The sequence below is a fragment of the Amphiprion ocellaris genome, chromosome 19, assembly GCF_022539595.1.
Source record: "Amphiprion ocellaris isolate individual 3 ecotype Okinawa chromosome 19, ASM2253959v1, whole genome shotgun sequence".
In the NCBI taxonomy this organism is placed as follows: domain Eukaryota; kingdom Metazoa; phylum Chordata; class Actinopteri; family Pomacentridae; genus Amphiprion; species Amphiprion ocellaris.
Genome location: NC_072784.1, coordinates 29,143,013 through 29,162,533, shown reverse-complemented (window position 1 = coordinate 29,162,533; position 19,521 = coordinate 29,143,013). Strand labels below are relative to the sequence as shown.

Sequence of the window (19,521 nt, the reverse complement as noted above, 5' to 3'; positions counted from 1 at the left end):
TGGTGTGAAATCAGCCGTCATCTGTCTGTCTGTGGCGCCTCAAGCTTGTTTACGCTTGTGAGAGACACTGTGATGTACTTACTGCAAAGGATTGTGGGTCAGAATGCTGCCTACTGCAAAAAGAGAGCAGACGAATGCTGCATTTGACATACTAAGTATCAAGGCATAGTAAATGTTTACTATAGTAGATTAGTATTGCTATTGGAATATGCATTCTGTTGCCAAAATGAATGACACCTGTTCATTGCATCGCTTTTCCTTCACTTGCCAAGTTTGTAGACAAGAAAAAAGATAATAAAAATGCATGTTAACGCCAGTTAGATGTCTTTATTCAGACTAGACTAGATAACTGCGCATTAACAGCATCATCAAAATCAGGATTCACTCATAAAGCCATTGCTTCATTGTGCTGCTGATGATTTAAGATTCTACAGTGAACCTTTAAGTGAATATGGACTGATTTAGCTCATAATGTGGTTTAGCTACATACACATTACTTTGTTTTCAGCTTAAATCCATGACTTTTGCTACAATACGCATAAAATGGAGAGGCTGTCCATCCCTTTATGACCACAGTGTACCATCTTCTGATGCTACTTCCAGCAGGATAATGCTCCATGTCACAAAGCTCAAATCAACTCAAACTGGTTTCTTGAACATGACAATGAGTTCACTGGACTCCACTGGCCTCTACAGTCATCAGATCTCCATCCAGTAGAACCTTTGGGATGTGGTGGAACTGCAGATTAGCATCATGGATCAAATCTGCAGCAACTGCGTGATGCTATCATGTCAATATGGACCAAAATCTCTGAGGAATGTTTCCAACACCTTGTTGAAGGTATGACACCAAAAATTAAGCAGTTGTGAAGGCAAAAGGGGGTCCAACATTTTACAAGCAAGGTGGACATAATAAAGTGGCCAGGCCCAGTGTAAATGAATGCTCATGTGATTTGCCTTTACAAGTGTGTTAGCATGGACAGAGATCATTTCTGAAACTTCACAGAGGGGCTTTAAAGTGACATTTCAAAATAAGAACATGTTCGTGTGGGTGTAGCCTGAAAGATGCAGACCCCAGGGGCTTCTGGGAAACCTCCGAGGAACGAACACATCCATCCATCCATCCATCCATCCATCCATCCATTCATCTATCCATCCATCCATCCGTCTCGTACCTTTTTGGTAGTTTTGGGGCTGCTGTCGGGGCTGTGTCCGGGGCTGTCGGTGGCAGTTGGGCTCCTCGGTGGCGCCTGGGGGTTCACGTATTTGGCCATGTAGATGTTATAGTCCAGCAGAATCTTCTGCTTCATCCCTGCAGTGGCGCCACAGGACGGAGCGGCCGAGGCGTCTCTGGGCCGAGGCTGGGACAGAGGCAGCTCCTCCAGGCTTCCCCGGCTGCTGCTCCGGCTGTCGGCCTCCAGGCCTCCACCAGACTGGAGGCTGCTACTGCGGCTGTGGGAGGGCAGGAAGGCTACACGAGGAAGGGAAAGTGTTGTGACACAATTAAGCATCAGCAGCGTTTCTCACGGATTCCAATCAATACATGCTTTCACATACATAATGCAAGCTCAAAATTTTGTTTATCCCGGCATAGTCGGCTTTCCTCTCTTTTATCACACTGCAGCACCATGAATTAGCTTACTTTACATAAAATGACACACACTCATCCTCTCTGTGCCTCCTATTACCACTGAAATAGTCAACATAATTGTTATGTATATCCAAAAACAGCTTGATATTTAAATCATCTGTCTGGTAATCCTGTCCACCCTGTGCTGCCTTTATCACTGGACCCACACAATGCTGGTGTTTCTCTTTGTATAGTGCCTTATCCTTACAGGCTTATATCCCACAGTGGAAACCAGTGCTATATTATGCTGCTTCTCTGTGCTTGTAATCCTGCTGACCCATTCACACTCATCTGTTCAGTCAGTTGAGGGGATTGGCAGTCCCTAAGCTGGGGCTTATACACAGATCTGATTGCTGTGCAGTTATGTACTCAAGAGAATGGATATTCTGACACAGGGGAGAGACGTGAGTCTGCAGAAATACAGAATGTGTGGAAAGGGTGGCGGATGAAGCCAACAACTCTACAGGAGTGTCTTTGATGGTGTGAAACTCACCACTCTTGCAGATTCCAGCCAGACTTCCACTTCTTCCTTCTGACTTCATTCGGGACGCTAACAGAAATCTCCGGAACCACTCCTCCTTTTCCCGACCCGTCCTCCCAAACAGGTAGATTGTCAGATCCCCTCCTCCAGACGTTGGTCTTTTGGGCTCCTCTACTAACGCCGGTCCTTCAGTTTTCTCTCCTTTGTCCACTCTTTCTATCTTCTCACCCAGTCCTGGTAATTTGTCTTCCCCAGCTTCAGGCCTTTCTCCCTGGGCCTTGGACATGAAGTCCTCCTGTTTGGCCAGCTCAATGCAGATGGGGTACTTCTTGTTCCAGACTCTCTTCCTCGCCAGGCTCTGTGGCATCAAGTATATCTGTGGGATACGGAGTTAGAAAAGAATTATCACTTGAGGATGATGATGAGAGAGGGGATTTGTTGCTTCGGCGCAGCAGAATGCACAGCAAAATAGTCCAAAAGTAATATTTTGTTAGTAGATACACGACTGTTTAAAGTTTGGGGTCACCCAGACAATTTCATGTTTTCCATGAAAACTCACACTTTTATTCATTTGCTAACATAAGCAGTTTCTATTCATCAGTGAGCCTTTCAACACCATTAGCTAACACAATGTAGCATTAGAACACAGGAGTGATGGTTGCTGGAAATGTTCCTCTGTACCCCTATGGAGATATTCCATTAATATCAGCCGTTTCCAGCTAGAATAGTCATTTAGTCAATGTCTAGACTGGATTTCTGAATTCATTTAATGTTGTCTTCATTTTTAAAAAAAGAGATTTTCTTTCAAAAATACGGACATTTCTAATTGACCCTAAACTTTTGAATGGTAGTGTATATTAATGTGCCAGATTTGCTTTGGATGGAGTGGGACTGGCAGCAACTGGTAGCTTGAAATTGTTTGAAAATATGAGCAAAACCAAACAATACAGCCAGGGTGACTAATATTTATATTTTTCCAATCCTTTAAACAACCTAAAAATGTGTCTGTTTTGTTCATAATGCAAGGAGCTTTGCAAGATGCTGTGAAGGCCCATGTGATCTTGTTTACATATTTTATTCGAGCATAAATTCTTGAGATAGCTGCACAGTTATTAGCATTGCATGCTCATTCTGTTAGCTGAAGGTTGTAGAGCTGTGGTGTTAAGGGGCCAAGTCAAAACATTCAGGCCTTGACCATGAGGAGAAATTGAACTAACTTGTGCATCTTTTAAAAATCCAGCTCCTATCTATGCATTTAACATTCATGTCAGTCTGAGCATCCACAATAAAAACTAGAAAAGCACGCAGAGAGCGTAGTACTCCACCAAGGCTGCTCATTTCCCCATATGGCATTGTCAGAAATGCAGCTTTTTTTTTTTTTTTTTTTTAGAAATGCAGCATTTGTTTGTTAGTTATTGATGATCAGAAATCATGGCACCATAGAGTGTGGTCATTTAATATCAATGTACCCATGATCACAAGATTGTGATCCTACTACAAATCCACCGTTGCAGACTTATCAGGATTTATCCATCGGAAATGATACAAGGAACAACTGAATAAATTGTGGGGGTGTTTCTGAGTCCCATCAATTCCTGCCGCCCACTACATATTGAGGTCATGCAATTCGGTATCCGTACATAATGTACACATGCATAACACACGTCTGTGCTCACCGCAAGGTCATTTTTTATTAAAGATTTCATCTGTCGGAAACGATACGACTGAGGAGCCTTGGTGGAGTAATGTGCTCTCTGAGTACTTTTCTTGATGTCATAGTTACAGTGACGCCGTGCTGCTATCTTGCAATGATACAGAAATCTTGAACAAATCCGTGGATCCAGACTATAAACCGCATCCCTGCCAAAATCTAATCACTTGGTCCTTGTGTCATTTCTGACCTTCCCTGAAAATTTCATCTACATCCGTTCATCTGTTTTTGAGTAATGTTGCTAACAGACAGACGGACAAACACAGATTGTCACATAACTCTGAGGTGTTCGTTGGAACAAAATTACTCTTTAAGCACCTTTTAAACTTGAGACACATTTCAAAATAAGAGCACTTTGTGGCATTACATGGTGTTCTCCCTGGTCTTTTCTTGTGAAGGAGCCTGCTTTGACAATCACAGTCCCCCGCAGGAACCCTTTCTTCCTGACGGTGGCGCTGTCAGCAGGCAGCTGGGCCTGGGGCGACTTGTTCTGGGACGACGGCGAAGGTCTTGACACCTTTGAGACGCAAAATTACTGCTACATTATGTTCGTTACCGGACAGGGGGAGAGCAGACGAGGGATATTTGCATTTGGGAACTTGCCAAGGCAGAGATTTGCATTTTACTGCCTCGTTACTTCACTGAGCAGTGATACTAACGGTTATGTTTCCTGATGTATTTCAACTAAAAACTCTTTCCTTCAGTCTCAGATCGTGAGTGAACCGGTAAAACTGAACGGAGACCTGGACGGCCTGGTGCTGGGAGGCCTGCAGGTGTTTGGGGTTCCTTCACCTCCTCGCTTTGTTTTAGCAAATGGGGAGAAAGTCGGAAATCTTTAACAAATCTGTGGATCCAGACTATAAGCCACATCACTGCCAAAATCTAATCACTTGGTCCTTGTCTCATTTTTGACCTTCCCTGAAAATTTCATCCAGATCCGTTAGTCCGTTTTTGAGCAATGTTGCTAACAGACAGACAGACAGACAAACCAATGTCGATCGTCACATAACTCCATCGCATTCCTTGGAGTAATAAAGGAGATTAGATTAGCTGCACGGTAAGAACAACCATAATGAAAGCTTTGCTCCAACATCTTCTAACCGTCCCGCCTTCAGATGTGCAAAACCGTCGAGTCAGCACACCAATGCACAGCTGTGCATAGAAGGTCAGTGGCCTGTGATGCTCACTTCATGTTTACACACAGTATGTGACTCTGAAAATGAGTAGCTTTGTCACTGAACATGACCTATTAGCAAGCATGCACTCAGGCAAAGGCAAATGTAAGGGGACGTGTGCTTCATGTCACTATCTGTTAAGAACACAAGTGCAGCCTGCAGAGACACACACACTTAACACATTAATATCCCACTCAGCTCTCCACTTGTTGTCTCACACACATAAGAAAATCTGTGTCCTCACAACCAGCAGCCCACCTTGCTGTCGGTCAGGTCGTAGATCTTCTGGCTGATGTAAGTGACGTCGGGTTTAGGCTCGTTGTGTGCGGCACGGCGGGAGATGTTCCGGTTGGGTTTGGACAGACGCAGGACGGAGCCCTCCAGCCGGACGTAAACAGAGTGTGTCAGGGTGGCGTGGTACATCTCCGGGTCGTAGCTGTGGATCTCATTCATCCAGCCCTGAGACAGTCGGGGGGGAGGAGAGGAGTCTGAATCAAAATCTGCAGCTGCAGCACAAACTCACCCAGCAGAGAAACAGCCGAGGACCACGGCTCTCTCTGCTGAAGCATCGATGTGTGCTAGCGAAAGAGTGACACTGATGTTTTTGCTGTTTTAGGCCTTTGAATTAAGATCAAAACACAACAAAAAAAGATTTAAATTTAATTGTACATTGATCATACTTTTAAAGAACAACTGGAGACTCGATGTTGTGTCACTTGCACATTGTTTGCACATTTTTTTGTAAAGATTTCTATTTACGTCTTTACGCCACTATTTAGTTATTTTTAATCTATTTTCTTAACTTATTTGTCTTGCATTTTTTAAAAGGGGGGCTTGTGATGACCATTTTAAATTGGCCAATATTAAGTTAATATCATGATGAATTCACGTTAATCTAAAAACACAATTCTCTGTCTGAGTGCAGAGTTTATACAACAACAGATAAAAAGGACTCTTTGCTGGTTCTCGAAGAAAAACTAAAGTTCATCCCCACTGCTGTTTCCCTATAACTGCGAGCTCCAGGGTGCATCGTTCTATCTGTGATTATCGTGTTCTGCACAACCTCAGAAATAGAACAGCTGTGCCCTCCAACCACGAAGATCTCCTGAGCAACAGCTTGGTATCCATATAAACATGTTTACATAACCCCTGCAAACTACTGAACATCTCTCCACCCATATGTGGCCCAGATGCATTTTTTTTCCATTTGTTGGGTTCTTGTCATCTACCTTTAGGTCTTGTGGAACATCTGTTGATATGTAGGCCAGATTTTTGCAGAAATATAACAAGTGTTTGCAATCTTCAAAGCACCATTGTATTGGGATTCACTGAACGACTCTCTGATTTTTTCATGGCAGTTCATTCAGTAGCTGTCAGGGATACTGGTATCCTTCAGTGACAGAGTATGTGGGCTGTAGGAATTTGTTTCTATGGCATATAAAAGTGGAAATATGTTGGAGAACACTTTAAATACACAATTAATTTATACTAGTTCTGTGCTTCTCCTCAAGATCATCACAATCTGTGTGACACCCTGCGTTAACTGAAGACATTTCACATTGAGGAAATCCAACCCTAAGTACTGTAAACAACAAGAAGTTTCATTCATAATCTTCAACATGTAAGATCTTGTCCTGTGGCATTTCTTGTACATATTTTCAATAAAATGCATCCAACCCTTCTGTCACTTCCTGGGTATGACAACTCAGCTGTTGACTCTTTCACCTGCAGGCAAAACAGATACCTGAATAGAAGGCAGCAACGTTTAATCTGCATCTTTTGTGCAGCTCCAGATGATGTCTGAAACGTGGTGGCGCTCTTATTAAAAGCACAACTGCAGCCATGACTGGAGGAAATGTGTAATATAACCTTACGCTTCCCCACGAGGCTACATGGAGAGAAGTTCTCATCCAGACTCCCACCTTATCAGCCCCAGAGGACTCTCTGTGAGCAAAGCCAATTGAATTGAAACAACAGGGGAAATTTCAGTGCTTGGCTGGTGTGAAAAGATGCTCAGATGATAGACTGTAGAACACAGTCGAAAGATAAAATACATAAGCTCTTGACAACACTTCCTACTGCAATTTAGCTTAAATAAAAAAGACATTTTTCATTCTGTGCACAATATCGCTTCTTCTTTTAGGATGTTTGTTTCGCAGTCTGCAATGCAATAATCATACACTGTCCATCCAAAAAAAAGTCACACTTTAATATTTCATTGGACCACCTTTAGCTCTGAGAACGACACATATTCACTGTGGCATCGTTTCAATAAGCTTCTGCAATGTCACAGCATTTATTTCTGTCCAGAGTTGCATTAATTTTCTACCAATATCTTATATTGATGATGGCAGAGTCGGACAAAGTCTTCTCCAGAACATCCCAAAGATTCTCAGTGGGGCTGAGGTCTGGACTCTGTGGAGGACAATCCATCTCATGCTCCCTGATCCACTCATTCTCAATGTGAGCCCATGAATCCTGGTATCATCATCTTGGAACATGTCCATGAACATCAGGGAAGAAAAACTCCACTGATGGAAAGACCTGATCATTCAGTATCTTCAGGTAGTCAGCTGACCTCATTCTTTGGGAACATAACGTTGCTGAACCTGACCAACCCCAGATCATAACTCTAACCCCCACAGGCTGGTAGGAACTAGTCATGATGAGGGCATCACTTCATCTGCCTCTCTTCTTACCCTGATGCCCCCATCACTCTGGAACAGGGTAAATCTGGACTCATCAGACCACATGACCTTCTTCCATTGCTCCAGAGTCCAATCTTTATGCTACCTAGCAAACTGAAGCCTTATTTTCTGATTATTCTCACTGATCAGTGGTTTTCTTAGAGCTACAGCTGCTTAGTCCCAATCCTTTGAGTTCCCTTCACATTGTGATGTGGAAATGTTCTTACTTTCACTATTAAACATAGCCCTGAGTTCTACTGTTGATTTCCTACCATCATCTAAGAGTTTGTTCCAACCACAGATGATGGTTCTCCACTATCTTCAGGTTTTAATAATGTGTTGGACGGTTCTTAACCTGATTTCAGTAGTTTCAGAAATCTCCTTAGTTATTTTCTTTGCTTGAAGCAGACCAATAATTTGACTCTTCTGAGAGATTAACATCCTTTCCATGACCACAGGATATGTCTTCCAACATGTTGTTTAAGAAATGAGAAGCTCCTCACTGCATCAGCTAGAGTTAAATAAGTTGTTGGAGCTGAAACGTGTTCATCACTGCAGTAATTATCCAAAGGAAGGCTCTTACCTATTTGCTTAGTTACATCCAAGTGGCGACAGGCAGTGCATTATACCGATATATGATGACATACATCAATATAATTTATGTCAGGGAGTCTTAAAGGGACATTATAATGATCCTATCAGCTTCATGTCTGATGGTTATCTGTATTTTTGGCAAGTTTTCCTTAAAGTCTGTGATTTTCCTGCTAGTAGACATGAAATATGCAACATTACAGCTTCATCGTTTTAGTACAGTGACATGAAGTGAATTGTTGAAATTCAGACTGAGGACACTTATTTTCATGTTCCTTTCTAGTTCAGGTGAGATAAGAGTGACAAAATGCATAATAATAAAGAAAAGACAAAATGTAAACCTGCTATGTTGTCAATAATTTAAGTCCAGCTGGTAAACTTGACTTTTTAGATTCTGACCATTCTCCACATTGAAGAAAAGCTATAGGTAAGTAATAAACTCAGAGGAAAGACTCCTACAAACAGATGGAAGCGACAAATCTCACTTCTGCGCTTTACTTTAACGTATACTCTGACCTTCTTTTGGACTTTTCTTCTCATAATAGATGTAAAATTAGAGGTTGAAGTGAACAAGAAAAGTGTTTTTCTGTCCGTTGTGTATGCAGTAGGAACCTGACCTATGTTGGAAGTGGTACAGAAACACTACTGGGTCCAACCTAGGAAGACTACCACTGTGGCTTTTGTGGAAATGATGACACAAATGATGCTGTCAGATTAACAGAAATAAGTCTGAAAGGGGTGTGAAGAGTCTTGATGTTTTTAAAAAGCAAACTCAAGACATACCTTTTTAGTTGGACTTCTGACTGATTTGATAGATTTTATTTAGTACTCTTCTTAGAACTAAATTTATTCACTAATTTTGCTGTTTATTTACCTATATAAATATTTTAGTCTATTTAATGTACAGTTTATTACTCTTATTACTATTACAAGATATATAATATATGATATAATATACAATAACAATATAGTACAATATAATTATATATAATATTATATATGACTGTTATTATCATTTCTAGCATTTCTTATTAGCTAGAGAAATAACTAAAATTACATAGATAAAATAAAATATGTTATTAAAATAGTGATAGAGATAGAAAATAGAGACAGGAAACAAATAACATACATTAGAAATAGAAAAAAATATTTTTATTATATATATATATATATATATATATATATATATATATATATATAAATAAAAAAATTGTATTTATTACTATTTATTGATTTTTAAATTTATTTTAGTATATATATATATATATATATATATATACATATATATATATATATATATATATATATATATATATATATATATATACATATATATATATATATATACATATATATATATATATATATATATATATATATATATATATACAATTATACTCTAATTAACTAAAAGAAAATAAATCTAAAATTATATATATATATATTTATTTTATTTATTTTCTATCTGTATCTCTATTTTAATAACATATTTCATTCATTTATTGTATTTCAGTTATTTATCTAGCTTATTTTATTTCATTTTGTTTCATCTGGTGTTTCCTCGTTGCATACATTATTTAGGACAGCATTTCCTCAATCCATGTATTCTAGAGTCCTTTATTGATACCTGGACTGTGGGGGTTGTTTGCACTGTTTTATTGCATTTTTTAAAACTTTGGTAAAGCACTTTGTGTTGCATTTTTGTTTGTGTAAATCTACACAACACATGCAGCTTAAATTTGCACAAGCTGTAGACCTTAATGTTCGTCCTGGAGCCATTTAGAATGAGATCCAAAAGAGAAAACAAACGAAGCCATAAATGCAGCCCACGCTGTGTGTCACCTCACCTTGAATATTCCTGGTTCCTTGATGTCCAGCTGGGCCACGTTCCAGGGCTCCATCCTGTTCCTCCCTATTCTGGTCCCTGATGAGGAGCGTCGAGGTGAAGACATCCAGAGCACCAGCAGCGCCAACATGAACCCGGCCACCACCCCGTGCACCACCGCGCACACCCAGGGCGGCACCGGAAGGACTAAGTACCAGTACACCAGCTGTGTTAGGAAGACGAGGCCGGTCACAGGCACAGTCTGGACCTCCACCTCTGCTTTCTCCTCCTCCTCAGTGTCCAGTTCACTGCACAAACCAGTGCTGCCGGTGTGGGGCTGCCGGGACCCGGAGCGATCCCCGTCTGGCGTCTCCGTGTCGGTACATATCTCAAAGTCTTCGCTGTACAGTTCGCAGAAATCCTCGTCCTCCTGCCGAGCTACCAGGGCCGACATGGAGCAGCGACCCAGCGTGAGGGAGGGCGACTTGTGGAGGATGGAGGAGGAGGCCTGGATGAAGGCCGGAGCTGGTGCCAGAGGCGGGAAAGAGAAAAACACTGAGTCAGGGCCTTTTCCTGTTGGGGTTTCTTCCTCTTCTTCCTCCCCTTCAGCCCCCTCTTCCTTGATGCTGTATTTGTTGCTACCTTCTGCGTGTCCGTTCACTGCCGTCACCCCGCTGAGCTCGGATGCGCTGGAGGACAGAGATTTGGCACGATGAGTTCCAACAGCGGCCATACCAGACTCGTCCCCCATGATTTTACTGAAAAGCTGCAACGGGTCCGACATCACCTCCGACAGCCGCCGCTTGGTGTCTTCTATCTTGGCCTCCACCTCTTGGACTTTGAAGAAGGACCTTCCGTCTGGGGACATGATGGGGGAAGACGGGGCGGTTTTGGCGGTTTCTCCCCCTGCCTGAGTGACGATGACCGGGCTGGAGGACAGGCGGGGCTGGGAGAACTGTTTGAAGAGCTGCATGTTACGAGGTGGAGGCCGGTGGGAAGGCTGCTGCTGCTGGAGGTACTGATGAAGAGGCCCCTCCTGGTGCTCGGTCTTGGAAGTGTCCGTGGACAGAGATTTAACAAAAGACTTCATTAAGTGTCGGTGGCGAGCGTGTGCTGGGGCCACCGTGGAGAGCGCCGGAGGAGTTTCCCGAGACTCGACGTCGTTGGACAAAGACCTGACGAGGCTGAGGAAAGGCTTGGAGGACGACAGCGCCGCAGACTTGCAGGGGGAAGAGGAGCTGGAGCTGGTGGATGGGGGGTTGGCCAAAGGTTTGTCAGACGGCCAGGAGGAGCTGGTGGGAGGGGTGGAGCTCAGGTGGGAGGTGGGGATGATGGTCATGGCAGGTGAGGGTGAGTGTGGGTAAGGGTCTGAAACAGGAAGCACAGCGGCTCCAGATGACAGCTCCATGCCGACAGATTGAAACAGCAGCTCCTCTTTTGCCTCCAGACCCGTCGCCACACTTTGGTCGTCGGCTGGGCCTCGGAGTCCCCCGGCACCGTCCAGGACAGACGTGGCTGCAGCGGGTCCGATCCCGTAGAGCTCCTCCTCCTCATCGTCCTCCTCCTTCCCCAGAGCAGAGAAGTGTATGGTGATGGTGTCTCGAGAGAGCGAGCGCTGTACCTGTAGCTTCGGTCCGGGAGCGTGACGAGGAGCGTCGGCATGCTGCCCTCCTGCCCTGCTGCTGCTGCCCTGACCGCTCATCGTCACCCTGCACAGGGCTCACAGCCTGCAAGAGACGGACAGACAGACAGCAGCAACTCTGTTAATAACAACGGGATGAAACACAGTGCAAGGATGGAGTCTGACATACTGAACACACATTATCACTGAGGTACAGCACAGAAAACACAGCAGGACATCAAACTCCTCCCCTTTCTGTAGAAATCACAGCTAAAACATCCAATATCTATATACCGCTTAATCCTCATTAATGCCGTGGGGGGCTGGAGTCTATCCCAGCTGACTTAGGGTGAAGGTTCACCTGGACAGGTAACAATCTATCACAGGGCTACAAATAGAAACAAACAATCACACTCACAACTATGGACAATTTAGAATCACCAATTAACCTCAGCATGTTTTTGGACTGTGGGAGGAAGCTGGAGAACCTGGAGAAAACCCACACATGCAGGGAGAACATGGAGACTCCATGCAGAAAGATCGCAGGAAGGCCGGGATGCGAACCGGGGATCTTCTAGCTGCAAGGCGACAGTGCTAACCACCAAGCCACTGTGCAGCTAAAACACCTGAAATCTGAACAAGAAGATCAATATCATTTGCATTACTATTTCTCAGTAGTCTGAGCAACATCAGTTTCACAAGCAGCAATCAATGTTTTGCAATATTTCATCTAATTATCATGATAGATAGATAGATAGATAGATAGATAGATAGATAGATAGATAGATAGATAGATAGATAGATAGATAGATAGATAGATAGATAGATAGATAGATAGATAGATAGATAGATAGATAGATAGATAGATAGATAGATAGATAGATAGATAGATAGATAGATATTTTGTCATGTTGTGTGTCATTTGCATTTCATTTTGGATTATTTTGTGCCTCTTTCGTAGTGTTTTGTGTCTCGTTCGTAGTGTTTTCCACTCAGTTTCCTTTGTGTATCATTCATGTTTTTCACGTCACCTTTTGACTCCGCTTTGTCATTTTTTGTCGTTTCTGCTTGATGTCTGCTCGCGACAATCTCTGCAAAGATACGCTGTCTGCGTTTCTGGTAGCTGTGTGGGAGGAAAAGTTCATCCACTGTATCTGTGTGCAGATATGCGTCCATCTTTAGCAACAGTAAAGCCATTCTGTCAATGATTAACCCTTAATTTGTGGGAAATTCGGTCTGAATTAAGAAGAAAAACAGTCGATCCGACCCTAATTAAAAGCTTCACTGCACAAATAAAAGTTAAAGACAGGAGTAAAATCATTAAACCTGGTGTCTGATGTTTTATTTAAACCACAAATGAAGCCGAAACCTGCACCCAGTTACAGAACGAGGGATTCTTAGTTCAGGCAGCGACCCAGGAGAGGAGCTTAAATATGGAAATTTACATACAAAACCAGGACGCGGTAAATCACATAAGAAGCAGGGCAATAACACATGAATTTTCATTTTGAGTCATACGTAAGTATTTCGGATTGAAAAATGGCCAGAAAATGAATAAATAAAAAAATGCACACATTTATAAATAAATATTTCATACGGCTATTTTACAGATTTTCCCTCTTCTACTGTTTCTAGTAAAATTGCAGAAAAAAGCATTAATTTACAACAAAAAAAAACCACATTTTTTTATAAATGGCAATTTTTTTTTTTTTACAATGTTTGATCGTAAAATCAAACAACTTTTATGGTTTTTACATCAGTAAAAAACAGGTTTATTTTACAGATATTTGCAGTTATTTAATTGAAAAAATGATGCACATTAAGGACTGAAAAATGGGCAAAAAACTAAATAAATACATTTCAAAAATTTCGTTTTTTTTTGTGAAATTGCAGAAACACAAGCTGCATTCTTTATTTTGCAAAGTCATTATTTTTCAGAAAAATATCTCACTCTTTAGCCACTAAATGCTCTTCTGTCTTCATCATCTCATTGCTAGCTGCTTTTTGGAGATGTTGAATGAATCATTTATTCTGTTTTTTTCACAAGTTTCCTGCAAGAAGTGATGATAACCCACGGTAAAGTCATGGGCTACTAAAACTGTGAAAAACAGGAATTCTGTGATCTTTTAATAATTCCTACAGATTGTAACTACAAGCATCATTCTTCATTTTGCACCAATTTTTCATAAAAGTATTAAATTCTGCAGCTTTAAACTGACATATCTTTTATTTTGCTGAATTAATTTCTATTTACAGCTCATGCTGCTCATTTCATTTGTTGTGTCTCTGATTTAGTTCTTAAATTTTGGCTTTCACCAGTAAAAAACATGATTTTTGTGCTTTATGGGATCTTAAAGAGACAAACGTACATAAATGAACAAACAGCATCTCTTCCCTCATCCAAGCAGAACAATACGCAGGACATAATCAGAGAACCAAGCTGCAGTGATCTCAGCAACAAGGCGTCTATTGTGTTGTCTCCACGCAGCGGAACAGAAGTCGCTCATCATGCAGTGATTTTACTGAATGAGGCCTCGTGTTGTTGTGGAGTTATTGTGCCTGTTTATTCCTCCATCATCTCCGGTTAACATTAACGGCTGGTTGATAAAAACGGCCTGTAATGGAAGAAGGAGGGCAACAACGCAGCAGTTAGCTTGTGTGAGAAAGACTCGGTGGCCCTCGGGGCTCTCCGGTCCGAGCTGCGTCTCCGGATTCTGCATTTGCTGCGACGGAATGAAAGAGATTTTCTCAGCCAAACGTTCACTCGGCCGAGCACACGTTGGATTCGGTGTCATTCTGAGTCTCTGTGTGCTTTTGCTGCTTCTGCTGGAGGCACAGAAGACCGGAAAAAACAAGGAATAGAAATACAGAAAAAAGGGCAAGAAAAATTTAAAAAATGAGCCACAGTGAGGGCTGCAGACGACCTTTCAGCAATGACTTTTTGAATAATTTCAGTTATTTTTCTCATTTTGTTAAATTACAGAAAATTACTTGTAAAATCCAGGAAAAAACAGCATTAATTTACATGCTAATTAAAAACAAAAGAAAGACCAAAACTGTAAACAATGTCAACATAATTTTTTTTCTTTTATTTTATGGCCAGCAAAAAAAAATATTATTATAGTATTTTACATTTACTTGCTTTTATTTGACAGAAAAATTATAGATATTGAGGGATGAAAAATGGCCAAAAAATAAATTTATAGGGCTATTTTTACGGATTTTGCCAATTTTTGTGTTTTTCCTTGTAAAAATGCATAAAAAAGTATTAATTTCTATAATTAATAATAATATTAATATAATTAATTTCTAAAAATAATTTCTTAATTTAAAAAAAAAAAACACAGGCCAAAACTGTAAACAACGTCAACATAAAAACACATATTTTTATATATGGAATTTTTTGTATGTTTGACTGTAAAATCAAACTATTTTTATGTTTTTTACATCAGCAAAAAAAATAAAAAATTTATATTGTTTTCATTTGATGGTAAAAATCATGTATATTAAGGACTGAAAAATTGCCAAAAAATGAACAAATAGAAATTCATATGACTATTTTACGGATTTTCCGTTTGTTTTGTTTCTAGTAAAAGTGCAGTAAAATGTATAATTTTACACGTTAACTTAAAATACAAACCTAAATTGTAAACAATGTCAACATAAAACATTTCTTAAAATCATAAAAAAATAATTATTTTTATGGTTTTTACATCAGCAAAAATATAATTATTTTACAAATATTTTCTGTTATTTGATAGAAAAAAAAATGATACATCTAAAGGGCGGAAAAATGGCCAATAAATAAATAAATTATTTATTTATCAGATTTTGTGTGTGTCTTCTTCTAGTAAATTTGCACCAAAAACGCAACAATTTACATGTTGACTGTAAAAAAAAAACATGCCAAAAATGTAAATAATATCTACATCTAAAAGCTGTATTTTTTATTATATTAGATTTTATTCTATTACAGTGTGTGACTGTAGAATCACACTATATTACTGTATTTAATTCAACATATATATATATATTTTTTTTTACAGATATTTTCTGTTTTTGTTTTCTTTTTTTTCACACTGCAGACATTTTGATGTTAGTGGTTGCTGTTGTTGTCGTCAAAGCCTAAAGGACGAATGAAAGCGTTCTGGAGGTTAACGGGGTGACAAGAGAACGACGCTTCCAAGTTTTCCTGGAGTCAGGTTTTAGCGGGCTGCAGCCAAAAGACAAACGAGACGCTGAATCGATGCAGAACAGCCCCTGTGACGAATCTCACTGCAGCTGAAGCAGTCAGAAAAAAACACCAAATTACTACTTATTTTGACGTATTATGTTGTAAATTTAAATTTATCTGTCACATTTTCAACAGGATGTTAATGTAAGCTGCTCAGTATTTGCCGACGCCCACAGTTTTGGTTGTTTCCTCCCGTTGACGCATCGCTGACATGGAAAAGCTTCGTGTTTGTTTTAGATGAAAGGTGAGCAGAGGAGAAAAGAGGAAACTGGCACCGAGACAAGACTCATCCAATTAATCAGAGCAGAGCAGTAATCAGCTAAAGCCTCGGAGACGAGAAGCAGAAAGGTAGAAGGACGACATAAGAGGGTGAACGGACAGTAGAGCAGCAAAATAAACACAGAAGATAACTGAAAAATGACACAAAATACATACAAAAACAGGGAAAATATGTAAAATAATTGCAGTTTTTGCTGATGTAAAAGTCACAAAAATAGTTAGACTTTAAAGTCAAACATTGTAAAGAAAAAAAAACAAACAAGAAAAAAGAAATATGATTGCCATTTTTTAAAAAAAGTTGACATTGTTTTAAAGTTAACACATAAATTAATACTTTTTCTCTGCAATTTTACTAGAAAAAGACAATCAGGGAAAATCTGTAAAATTAGTGTGTAAAATTTTATTTTTATTTTGGACATTTTTCAGTCCTTAATATGTATAATGTTTCGATTAAATAAAAGCAAATATCTGTAAAATAATTCTATTTTTTTACTGATGTAAAAGCTATAAAAATAGTTTGATTTTACAATCAAACATTGTTAAAAAATGTATCATTTCATTTATAAAAAGATATATTTTTTAATGCTGACATTGTTTTTAGTTTAGGCCTGTTTATTTTTTAAAGTTATTTATATTTGTTGTTATTTGCAAGAAAAAAATAAGCATATTAATGTCTGAAAAATGCCCCAAAAATTAATTAAATTCTTATTGTACAGATTTTCCCTATTTGGTTAAATTTTGGGTAAAATAAATAAATAAATAAATAAATAAATAAATAAATAAATAAATAAATAAGCCCAAGACTAATTTTTCCATCTAAAATATGTACATTTTAAAAATAGTCCTTGTTTTACATTATGTGATTGTAAAATTACACGTTTTCTTTCTAAACAGTGATTTTACTATTTTACAGTGCAGACATTTTGACTCATCACAGGTGCAGTATAATAATAATAATAATAATAATAATAATAATAATAATAATAATAATAATAATATTAATAATAATAATAATAATAATAATAATTATTATTATTATTATTATTATTATTATTATTATTATTATTATTATTATTATTATTATTATTATTAATAATAATAATAATAATAATAATAATAATAATGTTTATTTGTTTTAATTAGATTTAATTTGTTTTCGTTGTCACCTAAAACTGTCTGCTTTATTTTTCTGAATATAACCAGAAAAACTTTTTTTTTTTGTATGTCAGTGCAGAACATTCAGCTCTGTGCAATAAGTCATTTTAAATATCTGCATAAGAAGTCGTGGATTGATTACACTGAAATTCTAACATGTGAGACGCTGCTGCTTCTGTACAACTTTAACCACAGACAGACTTATATTAGCATTAATAATATGAAAATGATGCCAGTGGACGACTAAATAACAACACATGCACCATGAGGATGAGGACATATGAGACAACTAGAGAAATAAATGAACTACATAAATCAATTCAACGTAAATCAAGGCTGTTACCATCCATTAACACCAAATATTACAATAATACACTGGATTTATGGAAGCAGTGAATCAATATAGTGACTCTACAGTTGCATGAGGATTATATGATTTATATTACAGTTTCATCTGTGCTATTTGCTTCATTCACAGGTGATTCTTTCCATTTCAGGTCAGAGTTGTTCCCGTTTTTTGGCTGAATATGTCGAAATTTGTCCCAAACTACTAAAAGTGCCTCTTTCAGCAGCAGCAGCAGCAGCTGCAGCAGGCTGACGTGATCGGATGCGACAGCGGCTGTTGAGGATGGACTGCTCGTAGACTTGACATGTCAAACTTCCTCAGAGAAATTTTCCTTGTGTAATCAAATAGAAAAATAAACGAAACTGGAGCCCAGTGAGCGTCTGATGGTGAGAAAAATGAGGCAGCGGGAAAACGAAGAGAAAGAAGCGAGTTAGTGGTGAACTAAACCAGGAGGAGGAGGAGAAAAATCAGAAATGTTGACCTTGTTGACTTCAGTTTTTTTAATTTTTGTAAAAAGTAACTTTCTTTTTTTTTACAGTTCATGATAGATTCCAATTTTTTTTTTTTTTTTACAATTTTACGACTACTCTGTGTGTCTCACTTTTAAAAATTGCCCAAAAAACAGTAGCTTTAACAAGATTCTGTAAAAAATAAAATAAATATCTGCATTCCTCACTGCAACTGTAAAACTGAGAGTGACTCAGCTGTGACCAACAGTCACAAGACAAAAATTCTGTGATTTTTGGCTGAACTGCAGGTAGTGTACAGCAACAATGAAAACAAATTATAAAAACATGTCTATATCATGTAGAGATCTAGAGTTTTGCCTGTATTGTTTATAAGTGTGGGCACTTGGGAAAAGGCTGTACATACAGATTCCAAGTTTTCTTGTTTTTTTCTCTATTTTTATGATTTATGACATTATAACTGTGTCGTAATACACAGAAGACATATTTAAGTTTTCTCCAATTCTAATGTTGGTTGTTCTGTTTCCATAGAGGTGCAGGACGTAGTGAAGAACAATGCAAAAACAAACCCTACTGTATAGCCAAATAAAACATAAATTAAAGATGCACCTTCACATCCTCTGTTCTGCAACTAGACGGAGCGATCGGAGATGAACACCGGATGCAGCAGGAGGAAGAGGGAGGCTGATGGAGCCCTTGATTTGTCAACACAAACATGCAGGGAAGCTGCAAATTTCTCACTAACAAGTGCACAAATACGCAGCAGAAACGACACATGGATGTCCGGATGCAAAGGGAGGCTCGAAGGCTGCAGGGAGGTAATGAGCAAAGAGCAGCTAAAGCAGGAAGAAATAGAAAAACAAGAAAAGCACTCAGAGAGCACAGCACTCCACCAAGGCTGCTCATTTCTGACCTTCCCTGAAAATTTCATCCAAATCCGTTAGTCCGTTTTTGAGTAATGCTGGTAACAGACAGACAAACGTACGTCGATCGTCTCATAACTCCACCGCTTTACTTTGTGGAGTAACAAAACAAAGAGCGAGGAGGCTTTGTTCTGCAGCAGGCTGGAGGTGACAGGAAAGCAGGTAAACACACCTTTATTCACGCTCTGCTGCTCTTTCCAGTCAGCTCCAGTCAACACCTGCATAATTTCACCTGGTCCATACATGCTGTATATCTCATGCTTAGACAAACAGCATTGGTTAAATGATTCCAGACTGCAACACCTCTCAATAACAAGAAAAAATTTTCTCTCATGAACGATCAAAATTTTTAAAAGACTATTTAGAAAATCCGGGCCAAATTCAATGCAAAAAAAA

The 19,521-nt window shown here is 39.2% G+C and overlaps 1 protein-coding gene across 2 annotated transcripts in view; it reads right to left on the bottom strand.

The window, feature by feature from the left end:
• The window catches only part of tex2 (testis expressed 2), a 41,281-nt gene that overhangs the window by 10,640 nt on the left and 11,120 nt on the right, over positions 1-19,521 (bottom strand). For both annotated transcript variants that reach the window (XM_055005090.1, XM_023267152.3), the window contains exons 3-6: positions 10,123-11,827; positions 5,256-5,456; positions 2,124-2,487; positions 1,176-1,471 (exon numbers count right to left, since the gene is read on the bottom strand). In XM_055005090.1, the coding sequence (XP_054861065.1) occupies positions 1,176-1,471; positions 2,124-2,487; positions 5,256-5,456; positions 10,123-11,802 (2,541 nt within the window). In that variant the 5' untranslated portion in view covers positions 11,803-11,827. The remainder of the gene's footprint in view (positions 1-1,175; positions 1,472-2,123; positions 2,488-5,255; positions 5,457-10,122; positions 11,828-19,521) is intronic.